General features: G+C 30.4%; 1 protein-coding gene across 3 annotated transcripts in view; it reads right to left on the bottom strand.

Annotated features, from left to right (window-relative positions):
* Positions 1-5,818: 5,818 nt before the first annotated feature.
* LOC148303981 (arylsulfatase B-like) overlaps positions 5,819-25,586 on the bottom strand; it is a 42,263-nt gene continuing 22,495 nt past the window's right edge. For all 3 annotated transcript variants that reach the window (XM_088269062.1, XM_088269063.1, XM_088269064.1), the window contains exons 5-10: positions 21,440-21,548; positions 18,988-19,140; positions 17,584-17,741; positions 11,943-12,078; positions 10,852-11,232; positions 5,819-7,751 (exon numbers count right to left, since the gene is read on the bottom strand). In XM_088269062.1, the coding sequence (XP_088125188.1) occupies positions 7,528-7,751; positions 10,852-11,232; positions 11,943-12,078; positions 17,584-17,741; positions 18,988-19,140; positions 21,440-21,548 (1,161 nt within the window). In that variant the 3' untranslated portion in view covers positions 5,819-7,527. The remainder of the gene's footprint in view (positions 7,752-10,851; positions 11,233-11,942; positions 12,079-17,583; positions 17,742-18,987; positions 19,141-21,439; positions 21,549-25,586) is intronic.

Genomic DNA, 25,586 nt, shown 5'->3' with positions numbered 1-25,586 from the left:
TAAAATCCTATCACTGTTTTGTTTGTACATAGGTAACCTACGCGCAATATTCAGAGGTTTCAGATGCATGATCCCCTAAGGCGACAGGTTGTCCTGTGACTCGTGGAGGATAACTCTGGGAAATGGGATTTTAATCTTCCAGGTTCCAGTTTCATCGGTACTCGTCCTAGTCCCGTTTTACATATTTTGATTATTCCTACGGATTCAATAGCCATGTCGACAAGCTACTTATTATTTTTTTACCATTTTTTTAAATGAGACCCTAATAACTTATTAGATTTAAATTTGTAATAACATTTCTTGGCGGAACTGCATTTTATATAATGAAATAACAACTACTTATATATATTAGTTTTTTTCACATATATTTTATTTGACCAGTGGCCGGGTTTCGTCGTTACCGACAGTAGATTGGTGATGTTGAAACGACGAAACTCAATCACTGGTCAAATAAAATATACGTGGAAAAAAACTACAAAATTGTTTTTTTTTTTAATTATATATTTTTTTTTTAAGTAAATTTTTATCTCTGTCCTCATATTTCCAACTACATTCTCCTGATAAATTTGTTTTGGTATTCTTTCTTCACTCATTCGTTCCACATGTCCAAACCATCTCAATATATCTTTCTTAATTTTATTGATAATAATTATCTCAGTATTGCATTCTTTCTTTATTTCACCATAAGAACATCTCTCGTACATTGTTTTGACGCACGTCCATCTTAAAAGTGGTCGAGTCAGGAGTTGGAGTAATTGGCGGGTATGTGTGAGAAGATGTATGAATGAAAGAGGCGAAGATTGTTTGCACAGACCGATTTTCTCTCTGCGACTTCCAGACTTCCAGACTTCCAAGTTCTTTTTTATCCATTTTGAGATGTTAAAATTTAATTTATTAAAAGACTGTGTGTTATGTTATTTATTTAAATTTACATAAACATGACAGCAAAGCCAATTACAATGTACGTATATTTAAATATATATTTAAAATGCACAAAAGAAAATAACAGAAAGTTTAAAAAAAAAGCATAAAAAGAACGTATTAAAAAAATTAAAAATGCAATACCAAACAAAATTACAAATATACATCATAACATATTATCTGAGATGAGAAATGCCTTAATCTAGTAGTGCTGAGATGAAACAGATCCACTTCTCTTTGTAGACAGTTCAGCAGATCAAACATCCTCTCCACAGGTATTCCCGATGGTGAATTGTTTCTGCACTAAGGTAGAACAAATGGTCTGTTATGCCTGGCTTTAACATAGTTCTCAGGTACCTATATATAGTTCAATGTGCTTCAAGTTGTCCGGATTATTTTGTATTGTCCACAATTAATTGGTCATTTAAAAAGTACCTTTAAATTGAAATACTTATGCAAAAATGGTGCATGCAGCAGCCTTAATCGAACGATTAGATTTGTCCAAACAACTATCTGTTCCCTTACAACTCCCTCCCTTAGTTAGGGGTGTCGGGTTTATGTACGTATCGGTCTCGTAATTGCGTTGACACCCCCTCCAAAGGGTGAAAGGCCCCCAAAGAGCACTGTAGAGCTTCATTCATAATTATATGAGACGTTACAATTTCCTCACGAATCTCGTTTAATGCCGGGTTAATTAAAAGACTGAGGACTTTATTTGATGTCAGTCGAGGGGAAAAAAAACCAATTTAATTTCAAACAAATCGAGAAGGAAGTATAATTGAATCTAATTAACGAGCTTTACACCTACCAATAAATACGTTATAATTAAGATAAAATTATATACCTGGTAAGAAGACATAACGAAGCGAATATAGAGTATGATTTAATAGATTTTATTGCTGTAATTGATTCGTCTTTGAGAAACTTCTTCAGAAAGTAACTGAGTTTCAATACAATACAATACAATCCAAAATTAAATGATATTTAAAATGTTTATCGTGAGGAAATTTTGTTCTGAAAAGAGAATAACACGAGAAATGTGACAAAAAGCAGACTTATTTTTTATAAATATCACTTTTATTGAAGCGAAATGCACTGCCGTCATATACGCTACTGACCACCTCTAGTATATATATATGAGTTATATTATCAATTATACACACACACACACACACATATATATATATATATATATATATATATATATATATATATATATATATATATATATATATATATATATATATTGTTTATATGTAGGTATATATTAACAAAGATTATTACATAAATCTATTGACTGTTCTTACTGTTGTGTTAAGGGGTGGGAAGAGATTGGAAAAGCATGACCTTGCGTAACTTACGATGAATACTAAATGTAGAGGTTGACTTAATAAGAATTTAGCTGAGCATATTATTCACGGCAATGTTGGATAAACCTCAGCCCCGGGCGGCCAGCTCCCAGCCCCCATCACGTTTGAATAAAATTCAATTTGACTTAGCGTTGTTTGCTCCCACGTACAAGGGGTAATCTGTATAGAGCTTTTTCTGAAGAAGATACTAATAAGCTATCACATAAGACCAATTAATTCCCCCGCCTTAGTGAACGTTCTGATAGGCCTTAATTACACGTTATTAATATGGAGAGGTGGCTTATAGGAGCGACACTTAACCCTTTAATCTTACACTGCCGATACATTCGCCCCATCGTGACAAGTAGTAAATGATCTTATGGGCCAACTTGTCGGCCGTACACTTTGCTCAATTAATTTTTCGGATTAATTTATGATTTTTATAGATTTCTATAGTAATTTGTTGGTTAAATTACTAGTTTTTGTTTTAACGTTAAAAATTCACCAATATGTCCCGAAAACGTTAAATACACAATAAAACACCATTTAAAAAAATCTGAAATGTATTATAGCAAATAATCATATATACATATCACACGCTGTTTCTTGTATGTTCATATGTACAATACACTTCTTGTCTTTACTCGTTTAAATACACCAATATCTCTGATTCAGTTTGAACATCATGAATAGAACCGAACAGAGGAGGTCAAGGATCGTATGGCAAGACAGGTCCCCACAAGATGGACCCAAATTATATATATATATATATATATATATATATATATATATATATATATATATATATATATATATATATATATATATATATAATACCTAATAACAGATTTTATTAAATACATGTAGTGCCAACCATCACAATTGTGACAGTCGGTAAGGCAGATCCGGCAAATCTACCACCAGACGGCGCGCATGCGTCGCTCTGAAAAAAAAACAAGAGACGTGAGAAGAACAAATATTGTATCTGGTGAACTTAATTACAATTACAAAGAATTAATTACTTAATTACAATTACAAAGAAACAAAGTACTTAATTACAAAGAAAAATATTACCACGTTATATATACGTATATGTATATATATATATATATATATATATATATATATATATATATATATATATATATATATATATATATATATATATATATATATATATATATATATATATATATATATATATATATATATATATATATATATATATATATATATATATATATATATATATATATATATATATATATATATATATATATATATATATATATATATATATATATATATATATATATATATATATTTATATATAAATATATATATATATATATATATATATATATATATATATATATATATATATATATATATATATATATATATATATATATTTAAATAAATATTTATATTGTTTCCTCCTAGAGGGACGGAGTTGAGAGGGTTAAATGTGATGTAACCAGTTTCTTAATATTGGGGCTTTTAACGAGACTTTTTAAAGACTTAGTTTCGGAAGTACCGTCTTAACGAATCATAAATATTGTAATTGAGAGAAGTTACACTCTTAAAAGGATTATCAGAAAATGGAACTGAAAATCTAAACAATTTTAAGTCTACTTAAATATATTTAATACAATTTCTCTTCGTTATGAACCGTCTTATTTTATAAAAAAAATATTGCTCATTTGAAATTAAAAGTTGCCAATAGTTATGAGTTTTTTTGAATATCTGTGATATTTAAAACTTTTCAAAATATGTACTTATAAAACCTAATGAACTAGATTAAAAGTACGAAAATACTTGGAAAAGAGACATTTAAAAATGGCGTTAAATCTTTTTTTTATGAGCAAAAAAATTAAACAAGAAATTTTGAGAATTATATTAAACTTTCAAGAATTGCCGTACTTTTCTTTTTAAAGACAATAAAAATTTGGTAAATTAAACTAAAATCCCTTTGCACACGAGGTATGTAAAATCCATTATTCTTATTTAAGGATAATATATTTAAAGAATATTACATTATTTTTAGAAGTATTCAATCAATATGAGATTCTCTGGTCAAATTCGGACGTATTATGTTAATACTGAGTAAACATATACATAAAATAAACTGACTTATATATTACTTGATATTTTGACATTGATCAAATCTTGTCAAAAGCAGCCAGTCATTTTAATCAAATAAAAAAAACAATATTCATAAAAATTGGATTTTGTTGAGGTTGTTTCGATGATCGGAAAAGGCTCTACCTACCTTCATGACGGAAAATCTATATTAAGAGTCCTCCTCCCTTAGTTTTTCCCTCTACCTCCTTCCCTAAACTCCCCTTTTCCTTTGCCATCCTTATTATCAATTTCATTAATTTGTAATTTAGGTTTTTTTTAATGTTCAAGTCCTATCTACCCTCTGATTAGAAACAGCTACATGTGGTATCCAACGTTTTGAAAGATATTGGTTGGATGATATTGCTGTTTAGCAACAAACCCGCCAAAATAACTCTTTTCTGTTCGTGAAGGTAAAATACATAAATAAATAAAATATTTGAGTCACGCATTATAAGGGATGGTACAAAATTATTAATATGTATGTATAATTATATCATAATCAAGGATTCGGATCTCACATACTAATATAAGAGTTTCTGCTTAATAAAAAGCTTCTTTACATCTCACCAATAGATGTCTCTAGTGAAGTTCTAGTGATTCAAGAACAAGGTTTCTAAATTGGTTCATATATATAGAACTTCCAAGAATTTGAGTAGTGTAGTTGTCAATAATGGGTAGAATTGGTGAATGTTACACGTGTGTAAAGTGATCACTTAAACCAGCCTATGTCAGTCGTCAGCCCCGAAAATGCCCAGACTTCCATATTCTTCTTCATCTTTGATGAGATGTCAAAAAAAAATAAATATAATATGTATGTGTTAATATATATAAAAGAAATTTAAGTATAATTTATAATCGCTTTAGGATACAAATATTGTGAAAAAAAAACTTTTGTAGTTCTGAATTACATTTATTGAACACTTTTTTAAAGTTTTCTTTGGCAATTTTATAAAAAGAATTACATCATTACATAATAATCATAATTTCATTTATCCTATTATAATATAAGCTGTGTTTACAAAATAGTTTGATTATAAATAATGTGGAAAATGATAACCTTATTAAATTGAAAATATTTTATGGGAACAAAAAAATTGGTTTAATTAGTAAAATTAGTCTTTTATAACTGTTACTGTTTTCAGTTGGTAACTATTATTTATTTATTTTATGTAAAAAGTTTACAAGATTTTTTTTATTAAAAACATCTTTCGTTTGGGAAGTACAGATTTTATTGGAAAATGCATATTGGATTTAAATATCAAAAATAGTTATTATATAAAATTGATTTAAGTTTTATTAAAATAAAATACAACTTTAAAAATAAAACAAAAATATTTCTTCATATTTAAATATGTATAAATCGCTTACTCAGTGAATGTAGTATACAGTATTGGGTAACATTTAGGTATTTTTAATTGAAGTTATTTATTTTTTTGTCGTGAAGGTCGAAAGGTTAAAAAATATACGTGATTAAAAAAATGTTTTTTTAAAAAAAAAGATCATTTCAATTAAAAATATTAAGTATTAACATACTTTAAAAAAACGTGTTCGATTTTGATGTTTTGATTCAATACACGGGAGACTGATATCATTTTACCTTAAAATAATTTGTAATAAGTCGATCAAGGTAATACTCCATCATACGAAGGGATGTAAAAAAAATACATGCTAAGTTTCCTGAAATCTGCCTCTTAAGATCCATTTGCGGGATGGAAATTTAATAAAACGGTTATTTCTACCGGAAAATATCAAATAAAAATGAGCAAATGCCGGAAAAGGTGTTTGAAAGAAACAACAGCCCTTTATTGCGAGAATGGGTAGAATGGCATACCTAGAACCGACGCCCTAAAATCCCAAATAGCCAAATATGAAATCTCCCAAATTATTATGGAAGGTAAAAAGGGTAAGAAAATTGTAAAAGTCTGGAAACTGGAATGCGGTTGAAAACCCTTTTAGGGAGTGTTAAATATCGAAAATGCTTCGACGCAAAGAGAAGTACATGCGTGTTTGCCTATTGTATATACAAAGATACTAAGATTGTAATTAAAATGTTGCCTTTTAATTTTTTAAGACTTTGTGTACATTTTTAAAACATTATTTTGTTCTTATGAATATGGATAAAAACATAATTGAGGAAAATAATATTTTTATTACATTTCAATAGCATAATTCTTTTAACTGTGAAAATATACTTTTCTATTATTAGCATTTATCAAAATGTTTTCATAGAACTCTTATCTGGGTGTTGATATTTTTAAGGGTTGTTTTATTCTCCTTTTAATCCATTTTGATCTTTATGTTTATCTTAAAAAATGAAATGTTTCAATATTATTTTTTTTAAAAAATGTAATACTTTAAAATTTGATAAAAATGCAAGAAAGTGATTCATAACCTCTCTGTTTCTTTTTGCTTAGTACGGTTATTGTTTATATTGGCTAAATCGCAGTTGTTCTGAGAGGTTTTATGGTATATGCTGTAGTTTTCCCTATTTTAATCATTTGAAATATTGATGAAAATGAAAAGAACAGGCAAATGACAATAGGCTGTGGATGCAGGCAACTCAAGGTTAACTTGATCACAACTCATGTGAAACTTGATCACCAAGAAAAGGAGATTCAGTTAGCTTGTTGGACAGCCTTCACAAAACTTGTCTCTTTCTTAGGCATCAGGTTCCCACCACTCAAAATGCGCACTGCTGAAAATGCGTTACTAGTTCTTGTATAAATCACGGGACACTATACTTGGGGAAACAAGAGCCTAATGGTAGTTTGAATGCTGGAACAAAAGTGGAACTGAGCAGGTCACATGGCATGCCTGAGGATAGATGAACGAAAAAGGTGTTTGACTGGAGGCCTACAACAGGACGCAGAAGCGTGGGTAGGCCCTAGACAAGATGGTCCGATAACATTTTAAAAGTAGCGAGCCTGCACTAGAAGACAATTGTGGAAGTCCAAAAGGGAGGCCTTTTTTCAATACTGGACACAAGATGAAGGCTGAAGCAACTAAGTATGTAGCAAAGGTAGTTTAAGTATACCCTAAATATGTCCAAAGAAGAAAATAACTAATTCATGTAAGAACGATTACTGGTATTTTATTAGATGAATTAATAACTAATTTTTGTTGAGAGATATTGCTATGAATCACAGGTTCCATAGCAGTTGTCCAACCAGGGTGAGTACGTGTAGTTGAATCTGGCTGGATCTGCTCTGGTATCGTGTTCAACAGGTATCTGTGGTACAAGATAGGACTTGAAGTAGGCCAGAGTCTGCTTCAGCTGCCGGACTATGTGAGGATATACCCTGGACAGGTCGCGCTGTTCACATGGGTCACTCTCAATATCGAACAAGCAGGATTTTCCTGAAAAAAAGGCTCACTTTATTAAAATGTCTCAAATTTCTGCATTTTAATTTATGGTAATAAATTGAATAACATATAATTTATACACTTCCACTTAATGTGGATACCTTTTGATGAAGTATTTAGTAAATAATACAATTAAAACTTGCTCCTTAATATTTCACGAAATATATGAGTATGTTATTTTCCATGAGTACTTCAAACGTTGTGTCATTTTTTAAATGCTTCGTAATGTGTGTGATTTGAAAAAATATTATTAATTTATAATTTTATTACATATGCATTTTAGGAATATTAAAATTAAATAAATATTTTTAAAAAATGTTTTGAAATTGTAAATATTAAAGTAAAACACTTGTATTTTTTTTAGAACTCCATAATTTATTTTTCGTTTTATTTTTATTAAACATAAAATTAAAAATGACAATTGTTTCGCCTTGTTAGGGCATTACAAACTACTGTCTATCAAATTTGGGTTCTGGTTTCATGGTATATCAGGACAGAAGAGTGTAGCGTTCCATCCTCTTTCCTACCCCTGAAGCGAATGTATTATTAGCAAGGCATTACTTGTTGAAATAAGTATTGAAAAAGTATGAAGAACTCTTGATCTACAGGTTTTTATTGTATAACCAATATTCTCAATATATTAAATAATGTTCCTATGTTCCTATGAGGGCTCTGGAAAAGCGATATGAGAGAGGTGAAGAGCTGTTTCTGTTGAAGCGTTCTTTTACGAGGAAATCATATTGGAATACAGGAAGCGTTCGGGAATAAGTACTTTTGGAAAGGGGACTTCAAAAGCTGCATCGAAAAATAATTTTATTGAAATGTTACGAGTATCGAATCACACAAAAGCTGAGAAATGGAATATTCGATATTATTGGTGTATTATTTAATCACAATTCATTAATTATGTTGTAAGTAATGAACGGTCTTAGTATGTTTGTGAAATGTGATTTTCCAATGATGCACAGAGCACTTAATCGTTTAGAAGCAATGTTATTTTGACCCTTAACACATAAAAGAAAGGGGATCAGGCTCTCTCTAGGAATCTAACCCAGGACCTCCAGTGCAGTAGCCAAACGCGGCTATCACTACACTACCCATTATTAAAAATAAAACACAATTTTTCAAAACTCGCTTAGGTGTACGTTTTTAAAAAAAATTTAACTTTATTATTATTTTATGTGTATTTTTTTTAAGGATATTTTATATTATTTCTGCCCGCAGATCAAACTAAATATGTGTGATTCTCACTGTCATATCTTTTTAATATCACCCTGGACAAGAATCGCGGGACTGATCACCTTACTTTCATTCAATTAACGATTTATACGATGCAGTACCTTATACACCATTGAGTGCGGTTAAGGGTTAGAAGAAGAACAAAATCTTTTACTCTTGTTCTAAAAGAATTTAGAGTTGATAGAAGGAGAATATGAAAACAGTTTTTTTGAAAGAAACAAAATTATTCTAATATGTGCCATTCGCCCAGCGGCCCAGTTAAACAAACAGATGTTATGTGAAATTAAGAGGGAGTTATTGGACCGTAAAAATAACTGTATTGGAAGCACGGTGTAAAAATTGAGGCCCTCAAAATGGAAGTAAGGGAGTATCACATGCTCATATGCATGTTACATATCGCTCACTCCTTTCAAGAACGTCATAAATCAAAAAACTTGATTTTTCAGGAGAACGTTTTTAATGTTTAAAAATATAACACAATGTATTAAAATAAATATCAAGCCACTTATTGAACTTTTTACTGTGCGACAGATCTTTTAGGTAAAACCTGAAGGTTTTTTCTCCATTTGAAAAATATTTATTAAATTTAAAAATAAAAATTGAACAATACCTTTTCTAAAACAATAATTAAACAATACAACATTTTATCCCCTGTAGCGCGTAAATATTAAGTTAAAAATATGGCTCTTTTGCTGGGATATAGTACATTTTCTGGGCATTTCGAAAACATGCACGACTGAAATTTGACGATTTTTGATTTATGACGTTCTTGAAAGGAGTGAGCGATATGTCTCGTGATATTTACATGAATTTATTTGCTATAACAAAAATAGATTTCAATAACGTACTCCACTGTCGTGATATTTATTTAGATTTCTCTTCAAATAAAATTCATTGAATACTTGGTGTATGTTTCTTCGTACAATGATCTATGAGAGCATTCACAGAAAAACGAGCACCTTCAGACTATTTGAACAGTCTATACGTACAGATTGGCGTGAAAAGAACATGCCCTCATTGATCATTAAACAAATGTAAAAACAAAGTATTTAAAACTTTATTAATGGAAATATACAAATACAAGTGTTCAATTGATACGTAGGCTGACGTCATAAAACAAACTTTATTTAGAACTTAATGTATGGGTCCCCTTCAAAGTATTTAGCTCTCCGACGCACACATTTATCCCAATGGTGTTTTCACTTTTGGACACAGTCTTAGAACGCTTCTTTTGTGATGTCATTCAGCTCTTTTGTCGTATTTGCCTTAATATCGGGATTCGCTTCAAATCTTTTTTCATTTCAAAAGTCTTTTGGGTTTGGGAAACAAGATTCTCCTTCTCAAAGAGATCAGTCGAATATCGGAAGAAAAGTAATCGAGTGTTTCGATGAAAGCTCACGAGTTCTGAAACCTTTAATGGGCTGGAGCGTTGTTATTTCATCAGTTTCAGCCCATTCAGGTTTCAGAACTCCTGAGCTTTTAGCCAAACATTTGATCACTGTTCTTTTCCACCTACCCTTCTCACGTGATCTCGCTTTTTGATTTCTTTTTCCCCAAACTCAAAAGATCTTTTAAAGGAAGAAGATTTGAGACAAATATTTAGATTAAGACAAATGCGACAAAATAGCTGAATAACATCACAAAAATCTCCCAGGATTATTTCCAAAAGTAGAAGCACCGTTGGGATAAGTGTGTACATTGGGGAGGTGAATACTTTGAAGAGGACCTGGATAAATAACTTGTAAATTAAGTATATTTTGTTTTATGACGTCAGTCTACTATTTGATTGAATAGACCAAGTATTTGACTTCTACAACAAAAAATATGAACATATGAATATAATAAAATTGATTACCTGGCACAGCATCACAACTTGAGGAGTTACTCCACGGACAGTTAATGGTAGCTTGATCTCTGAGCAATGACATTTCTGAAGGGGTGCTGGTCCTGATGATGGAGTTGAGGGCCTTCGTAGTATCGCTGTCAGCAACGGCGTTGTAGTCGTACGGGACGTAGTGCAGATTCCAAGTGCCGTCCTCTCCGTAATACGCGTCGAAGGCGCCTTCCTGGTACTCCCCGAGCACCAGCTTCCACGAGCCGCGCCTGTAGGCGGCCACCCGCTCGACCTCGTCAATGTTGTGAAGGATTTCCACTCTGGGCGATCTTCTGTTGTCGAGGAAGCTTAGCCATTGGTCCATTCCATCAGTCGTGTATGGAAGAGATGCTGGAAAACCACCTGAAAAAAAAAAATCAACTATGACATAATTCAAAGAATGAATAGTGTACTAGAAATCTCTTTTTGCAAATTCAGACTCCCGCAAAGACACCCATATTTTATAGCTCCTTGATTGTTTAATTCATTCCACAAAGACTAAATGACTGACATTAATTATCTAAATTTGTTTCGATTTAAAATTTTGATTAAATTATTAATTAAAAAAAACAGATCTAAGTGGCTTATTCATTTAAACTTATAACTCATATATTACATACTAATGTTAACTTTTTTCATTTTCATCTTTCGATTTTTTGTTTTCTGTTAAAATCAAATTTTGTAGTTTATAATACTTTTAATCTATTTATATTTCTGAAATCCATTGCATTCTTTTCAGCGCCCTTTATTTTAACCTGAAATAAAATGTACATCCACACACAGACCATGCCTTTGTGGGATCTTTTTTTGTATTAATATTATAGATTTTTTGTACTTTTAATTATAATATATTGAGAAATGAAAAACAACTTGTTTGAATGGAGAAATAAGAAAAAAATGCAGGGCTAAGCAACCGTTGGTCCATTTCATCAGACATGTATGGAAGAGATCTTGGAAAACTGCCTGAAAAAAACGTTGATTTTTTAAACGTTGATTTTTTTATGCTTTTAATATTTCTTACATTAATGTTTGCCAGTGGTTGAAGTTTTATTTAAAAATAATAAAAATCTTACCTGCTGCCGACATGAAGGTGGGAAGCCAATCCGTAATATGCACCAGCTCGTTGGACACCCTAGGAGTGTCCCTTAGGGTTCGACTCCATACACAAGCTGGCACCCTTATGGCACCCTCCCAAAGAGTCAATTTTATCTGCAAAAAAAATAATGAACGTTTGATAAATTATTTGACAGCAAAAAAATACTTACTTAAAAAACAAAACGTTTCTTAAATATTTTTTACAGATACTTTATGGCACATTTTATAAACTTTATAAAGTAAAAAAAAAACGCGCTTAAATGTCAGAAATGAAGACTCCAAGATTCATATATCTGGCAAGAGTCTAACAGATAGAATAAAGAATACCAGGAAAAGAAAAATATGCAAGATTGAAGATGTCGTTAGGTGGGGAAGGCAACGAAGAAGACAATGGTATGCGCATGTAAAGAGAATGAAACCATCCAGACTCAAGATTTTGTCAAGGAATATTGTAATGGATGATGGAAACCTATGCAGTTTCACACTTAAGGTTCATTGTTATATTACAATTTATTCATCACCGTTAATAGTGTCAAGACCGTGATAATACAACGCGCTTAATAAAACTTTTAATAACCCAATAAAATATTTAATAATTCCTGAATGAGTATTTAGCTAATTACTACCGACTTGTACAATGTATTCACAATGAAGTGAGATTCTCGCGCGGAGGTTATGTCGTTGCAATGACTAGTGATTTATGTGGCGTATTAATACAGGGCTACAGACCCGGCAGCCTGTGTGATTTATTGGGATTTAAATTATTATGAAAACAGCTGCGGTGTTGTTGAATTATATTAGCCCCTCGGTTGTCGCTTTCAGTGGGAAAATGAAGTCGCACAATAGGCGAGAATAAAGTTTTAGAATACTCTGCATACAAGGGTCAATTTTAATTATTAGACAAATAGGGAAATTTTCTAATTTAAAAGCTATCGTAACAGCCTTGAGAACAATACGGGGTTTCAAAAATAACATAGACAGTGTCGCGAGCTCTAAGTCATGTTTCTAGGTTCGAACCTTTTCCACTATTTGATTGATACATGCCTCATCTGTAGCGCCCTTGAGATAGTATTACATTTTTCGAAAACGGCGCGATACAAATTGCTGACAATTAATTATAAATTAAATTAAATTGTCCGCCTCCGTAGTGTAATGGTCAGCACGCTCGGCTACCGTACTGGAAGACCCGGGCTAGATCTCCCAGGGGGGAGTCAAATAATAATGTGAGATTTTTTCACTTTAATATTTATTTAATATTACTCTGGACTGGTATTTGAAGTGGGGGCTGATCAGCAATCCTTTAAATGTGAACTATCAAAATAACAATGTGTTTATATGATGCAGTGCCCTATGTTCCATCGCGTGCGGAGTTACAAATAATCAATTGAAAGATTCATTCTACAATTGATCTGGTCTTAGTGAACGGATCACTTAAGTGTATCTACCTACTGATGCGGATCTTCTGAACGAACGGGATCTGATCTTCCGAAATTATCGTTCTGATCTCTCAAAATTAGTATTGCTATTACGTACCATAATTATATTTTATCCATTCTCAATTATCATTTACCTTTGGCCATTCTGTCCTTCTGATGCTAGAATCACGCGAAGTATTTGTATTAAGGTACCTTCCGTCACGGACATTATTCGACTGCCCGTTGGCGCATGACATTATGCAAGATTTCATCTCAGACAATGATTATCCGCAGTTAGCGGGGGACTCGCAAATCCATTTTAAAATTTGGATTTAATTACGCCTCGGATAAGATAGAATATTTAATACTGCTTAACCCGTTGAAACCTGAATAATTTTTATCAGAAAATATCGTCAAATTTGAGAAATAGCTGCGTAAAAGTGCATATTTTATACTTTAATAAAACATTCATATAAAATAACTTTTGAGTTTATTATAAGACATAATATTTAATATTACTGAACACGTTAAAACTTGAACATGTTTGATCACAAAACACGTCATTATTTAAGAATTGAAGGAATTAAACAACTAGAGCAGCATTAAAGTGCAAATTTTATACTTTAACTAAAGAAACATTCGTATAAAATCAGTTTACTATAGTTTTTTAGTTTATTATAAGACAGAATGTAAAATATTACCTAACCCGTTCAAACCTGAATAATTTTGATCGCAATCGGCGTTGTTGAAGAATTTAAGGAAATAAGTAACTTGAACTGCACTAAAGTGCAAGTTTTATACTTTAAGATTTAAATAAAAATAAAATACTTGTTAAAGATCACTTTCGAGTTGATTATAAGACAAAATATTTAATATTACTTAAACCATTCATTTTTGTCCGCCTCCGTAGTGTAATGGTCAGCATGCTCGCCTACCGTTCTGGAGGTCCCGGGTTCGATTCCCAGGGGGGTTTAATAAATATAAGTGATTTTTTTCACTCTAATATTTATTCAATATTACACTGGACTGGTACCTGAAGTAGAGGGCTGATCACCTTTCCTTCATGTGTAATCGATTGAGATAACACTGCGTTTATATGAAGCAGTGCCCTATGCACCATTATAACCAAAACCAGAATAATTTTGATCACATTATATCGACTATTAGAATTTAAGAATTTCTTGAGCTGCACGAAAGAAAAAAAATATACTTTGAGACTTAAAAAAAAAACACTTAAGCTCGTATAAAATCACTTTGAATTTATAAATATAAACGCGATTCATTTCGAGAACTACACATGTTTTTATCAACTGGTGAAAATACAAACTTAGTTTGTATTTTTGCTTATTGATGAGAACAACAGTAGTTCTTGAAACTAATTGTATTTGCATTGATAAAATCTATAGTGGTATTATAAAACTGACGTATTTTCACTTGCTTTGCGATTAAAATCAACGATTATTTTACCTCCTCGCCAACGAAAGAACCATCGCATAATTCATCTGGTCTTAGTGAACGGATTACTTAAGTGTATCTATGTAACGATGTGGATCTTACCACTTCTAGCAGTAACTGGAAAGAAAATCACCATTCCAACTGTAGTTGGTATGAAGGGTTAAACGGAGCTGTGACTAAACCACCCAAAATGGGTCAATGTTGTAATCCACGCAAATAATTACAAGATTACGGTAAAGATGATACCTCTACCTCCTCCCCCAATGCAAGATCTATCCTAAAATTGATCTGGTGTTAGTGAACGGATCACTTAAGTGTATCTGTTCTACTGATGCAAGTCTTCTGAACAAACGGTTCTTATCCACTTATTGTAATGACCGGTGTGAAAATAATTATTCGAACTAGCAGTTGGTATGAAGGGTTAAACGGAGCTGTGACTAAACCACCTAAAGTGGGTCAATGTTGATGATGCACGCAAATAATGGATTCATTATATAATCGTAATTACAAGATGACGGTAAAGGCGAGATAAGCGCCGACCTGTCAGTGATGCCCAGTCATGAATGAAATTATACGAATCAATGAATAGCGCGTTGAACACAATGGAGGATGTTATCGTGTAATTGTGATGATGGCTGTTTGTACACATTTATTACTTATTTACCTATTGCTTGACTTGTTGGGTTCCTACTTATGTTTTACCCAATATCTACTTAATTAATTATCCCTTGTTAACGTTGTAGTCCGAACTCTTTGATCAATTATGAAACCAATAATAAATTATGTGTTCAATGGACAAGTACAAATGTGTAAATCAAACACAGAGGTTTGTATATCAAACAACTTTGTATATAAACAATATTGTACAAGTATAATATGCAACCCTGAGTCAACTTTCCATTGCTGATATTATCTCCTTCTTACATACTTTTCCTCCTGTTATTATTTTTCCATACACCATTTCTGCATTTCAGCCAAAACTATCTATCGAATCGTATCAAATACAATCCTCTCTCATATAAATCATGTCGTCATACAATTACTGATCAAGCTAACACCTCATCGATCCAATGCGTTGCCTTTTGAATAATTTGGGTGAGGGATATGTGTTATAACATATGTACGTATTCAATTTTGAAGCTTTTACAAGTAATAGTATGGAATCCAGAGTGGCTCATCATGCCAAAAGAAAAGATTTATTTTCATTAATTGATTCGGTAGTCACTTTGTAGTAAAATCTATCCCTTTTTAATAAATGTTTAACTTAGTAAATACCACTTTTTCTTAAAATCTACTATGACACGTGTTTCATGCATTCCGCACAATTTTCAAACACCTTATTTTGGTGTTTGAAAATACCGTATACGGTGTTTGAAAATGATGCGGAATGCATCAAAACACGTGTTACAGTAGATTTTAATAAATAGTGGTATTTAGTAAGTAAAACATCAATTAAAAATGAAAAGATTTATATTTAAAAAACGATATATTTTTTCATCATTGCGATGGCCATTAATAAAAATATACAAAAATATATAAAAATGTATTTATACAAACATATGAAAAAGATCAAAACAATTGCTCTGAGTAAATATCGTTTAGGACCGTATGTACAAAAAACAGATTCACCATCGTGATTTTTTCGACGAGGAAGATGTTACATAATGCCCACATACATTGATATATGGATATAGGCGTGTCTTCGTCAGTACATTAATTTATCCTCGTAGTTGCAGGATAGAGGTCACATAAACCATCCGAACGTAAAGCTACACCTCAATGAAACTATACAATCCTCTCAATAATTAGGTACGTTGGGACCACAATGCATTCGGCCGGATCGCATTAGAAGAAAAGCTGGCTAGGTGTGTCACGGGATCTGTTCCACTTAAATCACTGGGATTGTTGATTGATGAGTTTTGGGAGCATGCCATTGTCGGTTCTGTGATGAAAGCGCTCGATGTGAACCGGCTATAAAAATAGTGTGGTCACGCTATACGGACGTAATGAATTGCTCTATCAAACTTTTTGAGTAGTGAAAAATATGCACCATTTGAACATATTATACAGTCTGCTCACAGTTGTTTTACCTCTAGATTTTTTTCTTTTTTAAAGAAAAAAATTTATACTGAATAATTTTAAAACATGTTCACAGTTATTTTACCTCTAGTTTTTTGTTGTTGTTTTTATGTTTAAAAAACTATTTATACTGCCAAATAAATAATTTAAAAAAAAACTAGAGGTAAAATAACTGTGAACAGACTGTACTTGTGCATATTGTCTACCTTTAAAGTGTTTTAGTTAGAAATTATTATTTGCTTAAGAAAATTCTCCTTGTCTATTATGTACAAGATGTACTATTATGTACATCTTAAAAAGATAGTGAAATGCATACTTGAATATATATATATATATAATAAATAAATAATGTTGATCCCTAAAAACAATACAAAGGGTACAATAAAATATACAAATTATAATAGAACAGATACAATATGTAATGATTAGAAATATTTGGCACGTTTTTTATTTGTATTATTCGTCTTTTCGTATTTTCTATGTAAATACGACACCGCTCAATCTGATTATTATGCCCTATTGCCTTTCCAATTTTCGTATACTTTAGCACATTCCTATACTTTGTATTCATGCACTAAGTTTCAGAAGAGCTCTTCCTCTTTATCTAGCACTAAGTTAGATTAAGAGGAAGAAGGCGGATGTGAAAGTGAAATAAGGGCTGAAAACTTACCCCTCGGAAGGGCCAGTTGGACCCCCAGTTGGCATGCATCCCGAAGGTAGGGGCTCCATTATCGGACACGAATACTACCAGAGAATTGTCCAACATGTTGTTCAGTTCCAAAGAGCGCATCACACGACCAACGCTGTCGTCTAATTTAGAAACCATTGCTAAAAGAAAAAAAAATATTGAAAACTTTATTTAGTGTGAAAATGTTAAATATATACATATATATATATATATATATATATATATATATATATATATATATATATATATATATATAATATATATATATATATATAATATATATATATATATATATATATATATATATATATATATATATATATATATATATATATATATATATATATATATATATATATATATAAATATATATATATATATATATATATATTATATATATATATATATATATATATATATATATATATATATATATATATATATATATATATATATATATATATATATATATATATATATATATATATATATATATATATATAAATATTTATATAAATATATATATATATATATATATATATATATATATATATATATATATATATATGTATATATATATATATATATATATATATGTATATATATATATATATATATATATATATATATATATATATATAAATATATATATTTATATATATATATATATATATATATATATATATATATATATATATATATATATATATATATATATATATATATATATATATATATATATATATATATATATATATATATATATATATATATATATATATATATATATATATATATATATATATATATATATATATATATATATATATATGTATATATATATATATATATATATATATATATATATATATATATATATATATATGTATATGAATATATATGTATATATATATATATATATATATGTATATGAACGTAAATGTGTCCTGTGCATTCACAGGACACATTTACGTTCTCGTGGGAAAACGAAGTGACACGATAAAAACAGGGATGTCCAAAAAGACGTTAAATGGTGATAATAGTGTACCACTCATATGAAACACTTTTACCATTTGGGTCGCCATCAATAGATCAACAGAAGGATCTTCCAAGCCGTTTAACTCTTCGACGACGGAATAAGAAATTTGTGCGTATCGGGTCTGTGACCAATGGCTCATATTATATTTTCGACAATAGTGATAAAAGTCGATCACAAGTGGTGACGTCTAGATGACGACGTCATTGACGATCATGGGTAGAATGGTGAATATTGTACGTGTGAGAAGTGATCACATTACGAGTCTTTGACAAGTTATAAGCCCTGTAAATACCCAGACTTCCATATTCTTCTTCATCTATGTTGAATTGTAATATATATTGGTTTACCTGCATATTTTCTTCTGTTGGTGTCCACTACGTGCCTCATCTTATGCACAGTTTCAGGGGGAGCTTCTACTAGACTCCCCACGTTTCCTGCGTGAGGCGCTAAATGAGCCAGGTACAAAAATAGAGGCACTCGAGTATCATGGTTGTTTATCACTGAAAAGTAATTATTCATGTATTTAATTTTTCGTTTATTTTATTTTCCTGAAACATTGGATTCAAGCAGGGGGTAGGATTTCATACAATAGTAAACGTTTTAACTATGTAGTGTAGATAACTTTAACTTTCTTTGGACTATTCTTTGTTGATTCTTCTCATAAATTTGACATTTTAAAACCGGTTGTCAGAAAATTTAATTTCCCAAAAAATGGACTAGACCATATAACTAAATAACTAACCAACATGCCACTTCTCCGCACGGAAAGGTAGAGAAAATATTATGCCACACCACTGTGTCCTTGCAAACTTACTTCACTCCTTCTAAATTCATGCATCTCCTCAAACATACACGCATTAAGGATTCCTTATTTTGTATCCGATAAGATATTTAAAAAATATAAATATTAAAAATTATTAAGTACATATCTCAACAGAAACAAAACATCTTTTGGAAGTATGAGTACAGGACGACTGAGGAAAACTTGCCATGATTGACCTGAAAATGGTCAATTCAGGAGTCGAAATAATCTAAGGATGTGTATGAGGAGTTGCATGAATGTGGAGGAGTGCGAAGATTGCCTGCAAAGACAGATTGGTGTGGTGTTCTACACTCTCTGCCTACCCTTTTGGAGAGCAGCGTGAAGGTTAGTTTAGTTTTTTTTAAGGAACCACTTGTTTTAAAATTTAAAACGAATGAATAAAATATGAAAAAGCTTTGAATTCTTTAAGCTTAATCGTGCGGATAAAAGGTAAACAGAAAGCACTCATCAGCTTTATTTAAAAAAAAAAGAAAATTGATGGTACCGTTGATAATTCAAATAAATGTTTTAGATTACAATTATTCAGAGAATTACGTTGAAGGGTTTATTATTACTTTTATAAATTAAAAAGACTTCAAAATATAAAGGGATGAAGAGTGAATTTATAAAATTTAAATTGAATGTAAATTTTTTCGTCTCTTTATTTGCAATGCTAATTCGCCCCTGCCCCCAGAACACACGTAAAAGTGCTTATGCAAGTTCAAAAGTACTTTGCATACATGTGTTTTTAAACGTAGGTTCAAAATATGCATACAGATACATTTAAAAAAAATACATATGTAAATTAAAAATCAAGAGTTGAACCACAAGTGATATCTTTTTAGATGCGAAGTCTTTTTAAGTTCCCGAGTGCAGACAAATGTTTGAAACAGTTAATCTTATCCTATGTATGTTAAGCCCTCATTTATGAGGTCTAAAAAATGTCAAAGTTAAATTTATAATAAATACTTTTCTTTAAATCACAAATGACAGTATTATCAAGATTATCTTTCTTAATCAGTAAACAAAATTGGAAATGAATATTTTAAAAGGAGCTGATAAGTCTTTTGCGTCACTTATCAAATAAATATGTTTTAATGTTAAAAAATAGATATAAAGTACATTTGACTAGATAGTAAGTTAATTCATTGTGATCAGAAAATTAATTAAATTTTCCAATATAAATTGAAAACATCTACAGGTATCTACTTTAAAAAGGAAAATCACTTCGACCCACGCTTTTCCTAATTTTGTTTTAAGTGCTTTCAGTAAAATGGCACTCAAGAAGCAATCATGCTAATGTTCTTTTCGTTATAATTTTTAAATAAATAAAATTGTACATCCTGATTAGAAATATTTCATTATTACTTCAGGATTTTTTTTATCATTAATGATAGTTCCTTCAAGAATACTAAGAACGGAGTGAATGGTGCACTGGAATCAGTTTTGGCAAATAAAAGCCAAACGAAGAAAGCTAAACTGGCAGTGAACAAAGGAGTCCTGATACCAACTCTTATGTATGGTATAAGAGAGGCATGGAGTTAGCAAAAGAAGGATCAAAGTTGACTGAATGCAGTCGAAATGCTCAGAAATATTTCAGAAGAATGTACTGCAAAACGATGTATGACAGATGTTCGAAAGGAAATAATACAAGGCTAAGATATACGTTATAGATAAAATTAAGAAAGATTTGTTGAAATGGTTCGGGTATACGAATGGAATAAGTGAAAAACGAACAGAAAATAATGCATGATCAAGTTTATCAAGAACTTGAAGGCAGTCAGGTAAGGAGTCGGAATAATCGGCGGGTATGTGTGAGAAGAAACATGAATGTAGGAGAGGTGAAGATTATTCGCAAAGAGAGAGATTAGTGTGGCGTTCTATTTTCTCTATCTGATTTATTTAAAATTATAATATACGGTGTCATTCTTTAACTTTATTCGGAAACTTCATACAATGAGCACGATACGGCAAAACCACATATAGTTCAAACTCACCATTGATAGCCTCATTTGTATAGAGATCCGTGGCGTAGGTGCCTTCTTCTCCCCATGCTGGAGTATTGTTTCGGTATAGATCAAATCCGAAGTAGAACTTGTCACCAACCTGGAAAAAATATTCACTTAAATATACATTTCAAGGGTAATCTCTTAATGGTAATAAAATAGTTTAATTTCAATGGTAATAAAAGAGTTTCTGCTCAATAAAAAGCTTCTTTTCATCTCACCAATAGATGTCTCTAGTAAAGTTCTAGTGATTCAAGAACAATGTTTCAAAATTGGTTTATATATATAGAACTTCCAAGAATTTAAGTAGTGTGGTTGTCAATAATGGGTAGAATTGGTGAATGTAACACTTACACCAGCCTATGACGGTCGTCAGCCCCGTAAATGCCCAGACTTCCATATTCTTCTTCATCTTTGATGAGATGTCAAAAAATAATATGTCATCACTCTAATATACAATTCACAGTGACAGGCTGTGCGAGGAGCCGCGTACATTTATTTTAAGAATATATATTGAATAAATATGTTTTATTATTTTTGAAAACTCCGTATCTTTCAACAACTGTTTTCTTTTCTAAACGATATATTAATTTCGAATAAAAACTATTTCTTTCAATACAAAAACGGTGTTTAAAGCAAAAAATTCAATTCAGAATGTTATCAGGGATAAAAAAATTAAGTTGCGGGCTGTTGATCATCTTGCCTTAATGATATATGGTATCCAATAAGGTTGAAAATTTTTTTTTTTATTTTTGAGAATTTTACAGAATAGTTACATCAAGTCATTCACATATGCGAGTATTAAAAAAGAAGTACTTTTACTATTCCAATTACAAAATTCTACATTTGCAAATTTGTAAAAAAACCTGGAGGGACGGGAGAGAGAAAATTGGTGAATCTATGAAAGAATATTGCAATCAAAAACATTGAAAATGCTAAAAGACAGCAGCTGTTAAGAAGCACGCTGCCCACCTTCTGAAATATTGCATACGTTGGCCATACGTTAAATAGATGGCGCTGCCATTGCGGTAAAAATTTCTACACGTGTCACAGGTGAATAAAAAGTTTCATTTATTGATTTGGCACTCACTTTGTGGTAAAATCTATTTGTTTAAATTTAAATTTTACTTAGTAAATACAACGAATTCTTAAAATGCACCTAAAATTAACAGTGAGTCAATTTGATGCACTGTCTTATGCACCATTAGGTGCGTATGGATAAGGGTAAGTTGAAGTAGTACATTGCACATCATTTTTTCCATCAACTTATAATCATCTCATCGCAACGATCGTTGCCAAGTCTCGTCCTTCGCCGGAACTTCTGGTAAAACCATTATTCACACCATAATTACGCCATTAACCTAGGCTTGCTTTACATTTCGCCTTGCCCATTGTGTCTCGCGGGGGGTACTCGCAAGCGCTCCCACGATGGGATATGATAAGCCACCCAATGACACGGAGCCTGCAGGTAAAATTCTACATTTATTGTTCGGTTAGAAAACATTCGTCATAATAGCCCCTAACGACCATCCCAATGTCACATCCGGGTTCAGATCAAGGAAATACGAATACCGGAACAGAACAGTAGCGAATCTCGACAAATCTTATTTCTCTCGCCTTACGGCTTAAATAACTTAAGGGTGATAAATTTTCCAGAAGGAAATCAAAAGATTCGTAATGAAGGTCACTCAATGTAGCAATAAGGAAGTAATAAGATCCCTTTCATCCAATTATGTTATCTCACTTGCGTAAAAAATAAACAGGAGTTTAAAGCCTAGTATTCGATAAGTCGTAACTTAATTTTCTCTTTACTCAGGTAACATTTTGCGTAATTGATTTATTTGAACACCGTTTTTATATTGAATAAAATAAGTTTTTCTTCGAAATAATTATATAGTTTTGAAAAGAAAAGAGTTATTGAAAGGTACGGAGTTTAAAAAAAAAATATATATAGATATATATATATATATATATATATATATATATATATATATATATATATATATATATATATATATATATATATATATATATAAATATACATATACATATAAATATACATATATATATATATATATATATATATATATATATATATATATATTATATATATATATATATATATATATATATATATATATATATATATAAATAAATATATATATATATATATATATATATATATATATATATATATATATATATATATATATATATATATTATATATATATATATATATATATATATATATATATATATATATATATTTAAATATATATATATTTATATATATATATATATATATATATATATATATATATATATATATATATATATATATATATATATATATATATATATATATATATTATATATATATATATATATATATATATATATATAATATATATATATATATATATATATATATATATATATATATATATATATATATACTATCCAAGTTCTAAACATAGTGCTTGAATTTCACTAGAGACATCTATGGTGAGATGAAAGAACCTTTTTATTGAGCAGAAACTCTTTCATTTGTATGTGAGGTCCGAATTCTGGATTATAATCACAAACTTGAGAACGTGAGAAACGCTAGAAAATATCCATTCCATTATTTAAAACTTATAATTTGACCAGATAATTTTTTTACAACATTTTGAGTGTGTCCAAATACTTGATTACTAATTGGAGATTCTCGTTCACAGATTTCTGAACAAGTATACACATTCAAATTGTTGCACAACTTAAATTAATTCTCGTAACTATTACCTAACATTATAATACCAATGACGTCCTTGAACGCTACATGTATGGTATGTCGCGAATGTGCTCAAAACCGGAAAATGCTCGTAAGTGGGAACCTCTTTCGAGGTTTGCTAGTTAAATACTAAGTCACTTTTTACCAACAAAAAAAATCGTTTACGGCTTGTTGGCTAAACGAAAAAATTAAAACGTACTCATGTCGGGGAGATTGTGAACGCAGATTGGGAAAACTACTGACATTTTCTTGAATATAAAAAAACAAAATTAAATGGTGCTAATGTCTTTCAAGAGATTGAATCAGAAATGAGATTTACGGAAGCCTTGAGTATTATTTAAATGTTCGACATTATGAGTCATGTGGTTGTTCGTATTTCATTGTTATCCAACTTTTTTGTTTACCAACATATGATAAAAAAATCGGGTATATCGCTCACTCCTTTCAACAACGTCACATATCAAAAATCGTCCATTTTTAGTTGTGCTTTTTTTCGGAATGCCCTAAAAATGTCCCAGCAAGAGCAGCATATTTTTTAAATAAATATTTACCTGTTACAGGGCAGAAAGTGTTGTTTTTGCATTTTGAAGAAAAAGTATTGTTTAATTATTTTTTTAAATATACGAAATATTTTTCAAATGGGAAAAACCTTCAAGTTTTACCTAAAAAGATCTGTTGCATAGTAAAAAGTTTAATAAGTGGCTTGATATTTATTTTTATTACATTTTATTATATTTTTATACTTGAAAAACGATTTCCTGAAAAATCAAGTTTTTTTGATATATGACGTTGTTGAAAGGAGTGAGCAATATGTGCAACATACGTGATATTTGCAAAATTGTTCGAGTGAATATCGTTGCTTTTGATTTGCGTAATGAAATTTGAAAATGAAAAATAAGTACATAATATTGTAGAGACGTAACCTTTTTTTAGTTTATTAATGTTTAGTATTTAGTTGTTGAACTACAGGTGTTTTTATCAACAGGTAAAAAAAGATACAACTAGTTACCATTGAGAACATCTCTGGCCTTCGAAACTAGTCATGTTAACATTAGTATAAATGTCTTAAACAAGTGTTTCATTTTTGTATATAATGATCATGTTATTCCACAAAATTAAATACAAATGGAAAATAATTTTTAATCAATTAATAGTGTATCCTATAAAACCAGATAAAATTTTAAAAAATCTGATGCGAGATTTGAGAAAATTATTGTATTTTAAAAAATACGGTACATTGCAAATCTAGTATTTTTCCATTCAAAAGATAATGCGGAGAGCGATTTAAAGTCTCTCTTGCTATTGAAAGAATACCAATTGACCCAGGGAGTTACTGATTGATCGATAGATCACGATCCACACTTTGC

Source organism: Brachycentrus maculatus, unplaced genomic scaffold (genome assembly GCF_059751285.1).
Source record: "Brachycentrus maculatus isolate JH-2025_06_01 unplaced genomic scaffold, ASM5975128v1 h1tg000336l, whole genome shotgun sequence".
NCBI classification, from domain to species: domain Eukaryota; kingdom Metazoa; phylum Arthropoda; class Insecta; order Trichoptera; family Brachycentridae; genus Brachycentrus; species Brachycentrus maculatus.
This window is presented reverse-complemented; position numbering and strand designations above follow the sequence as displayed.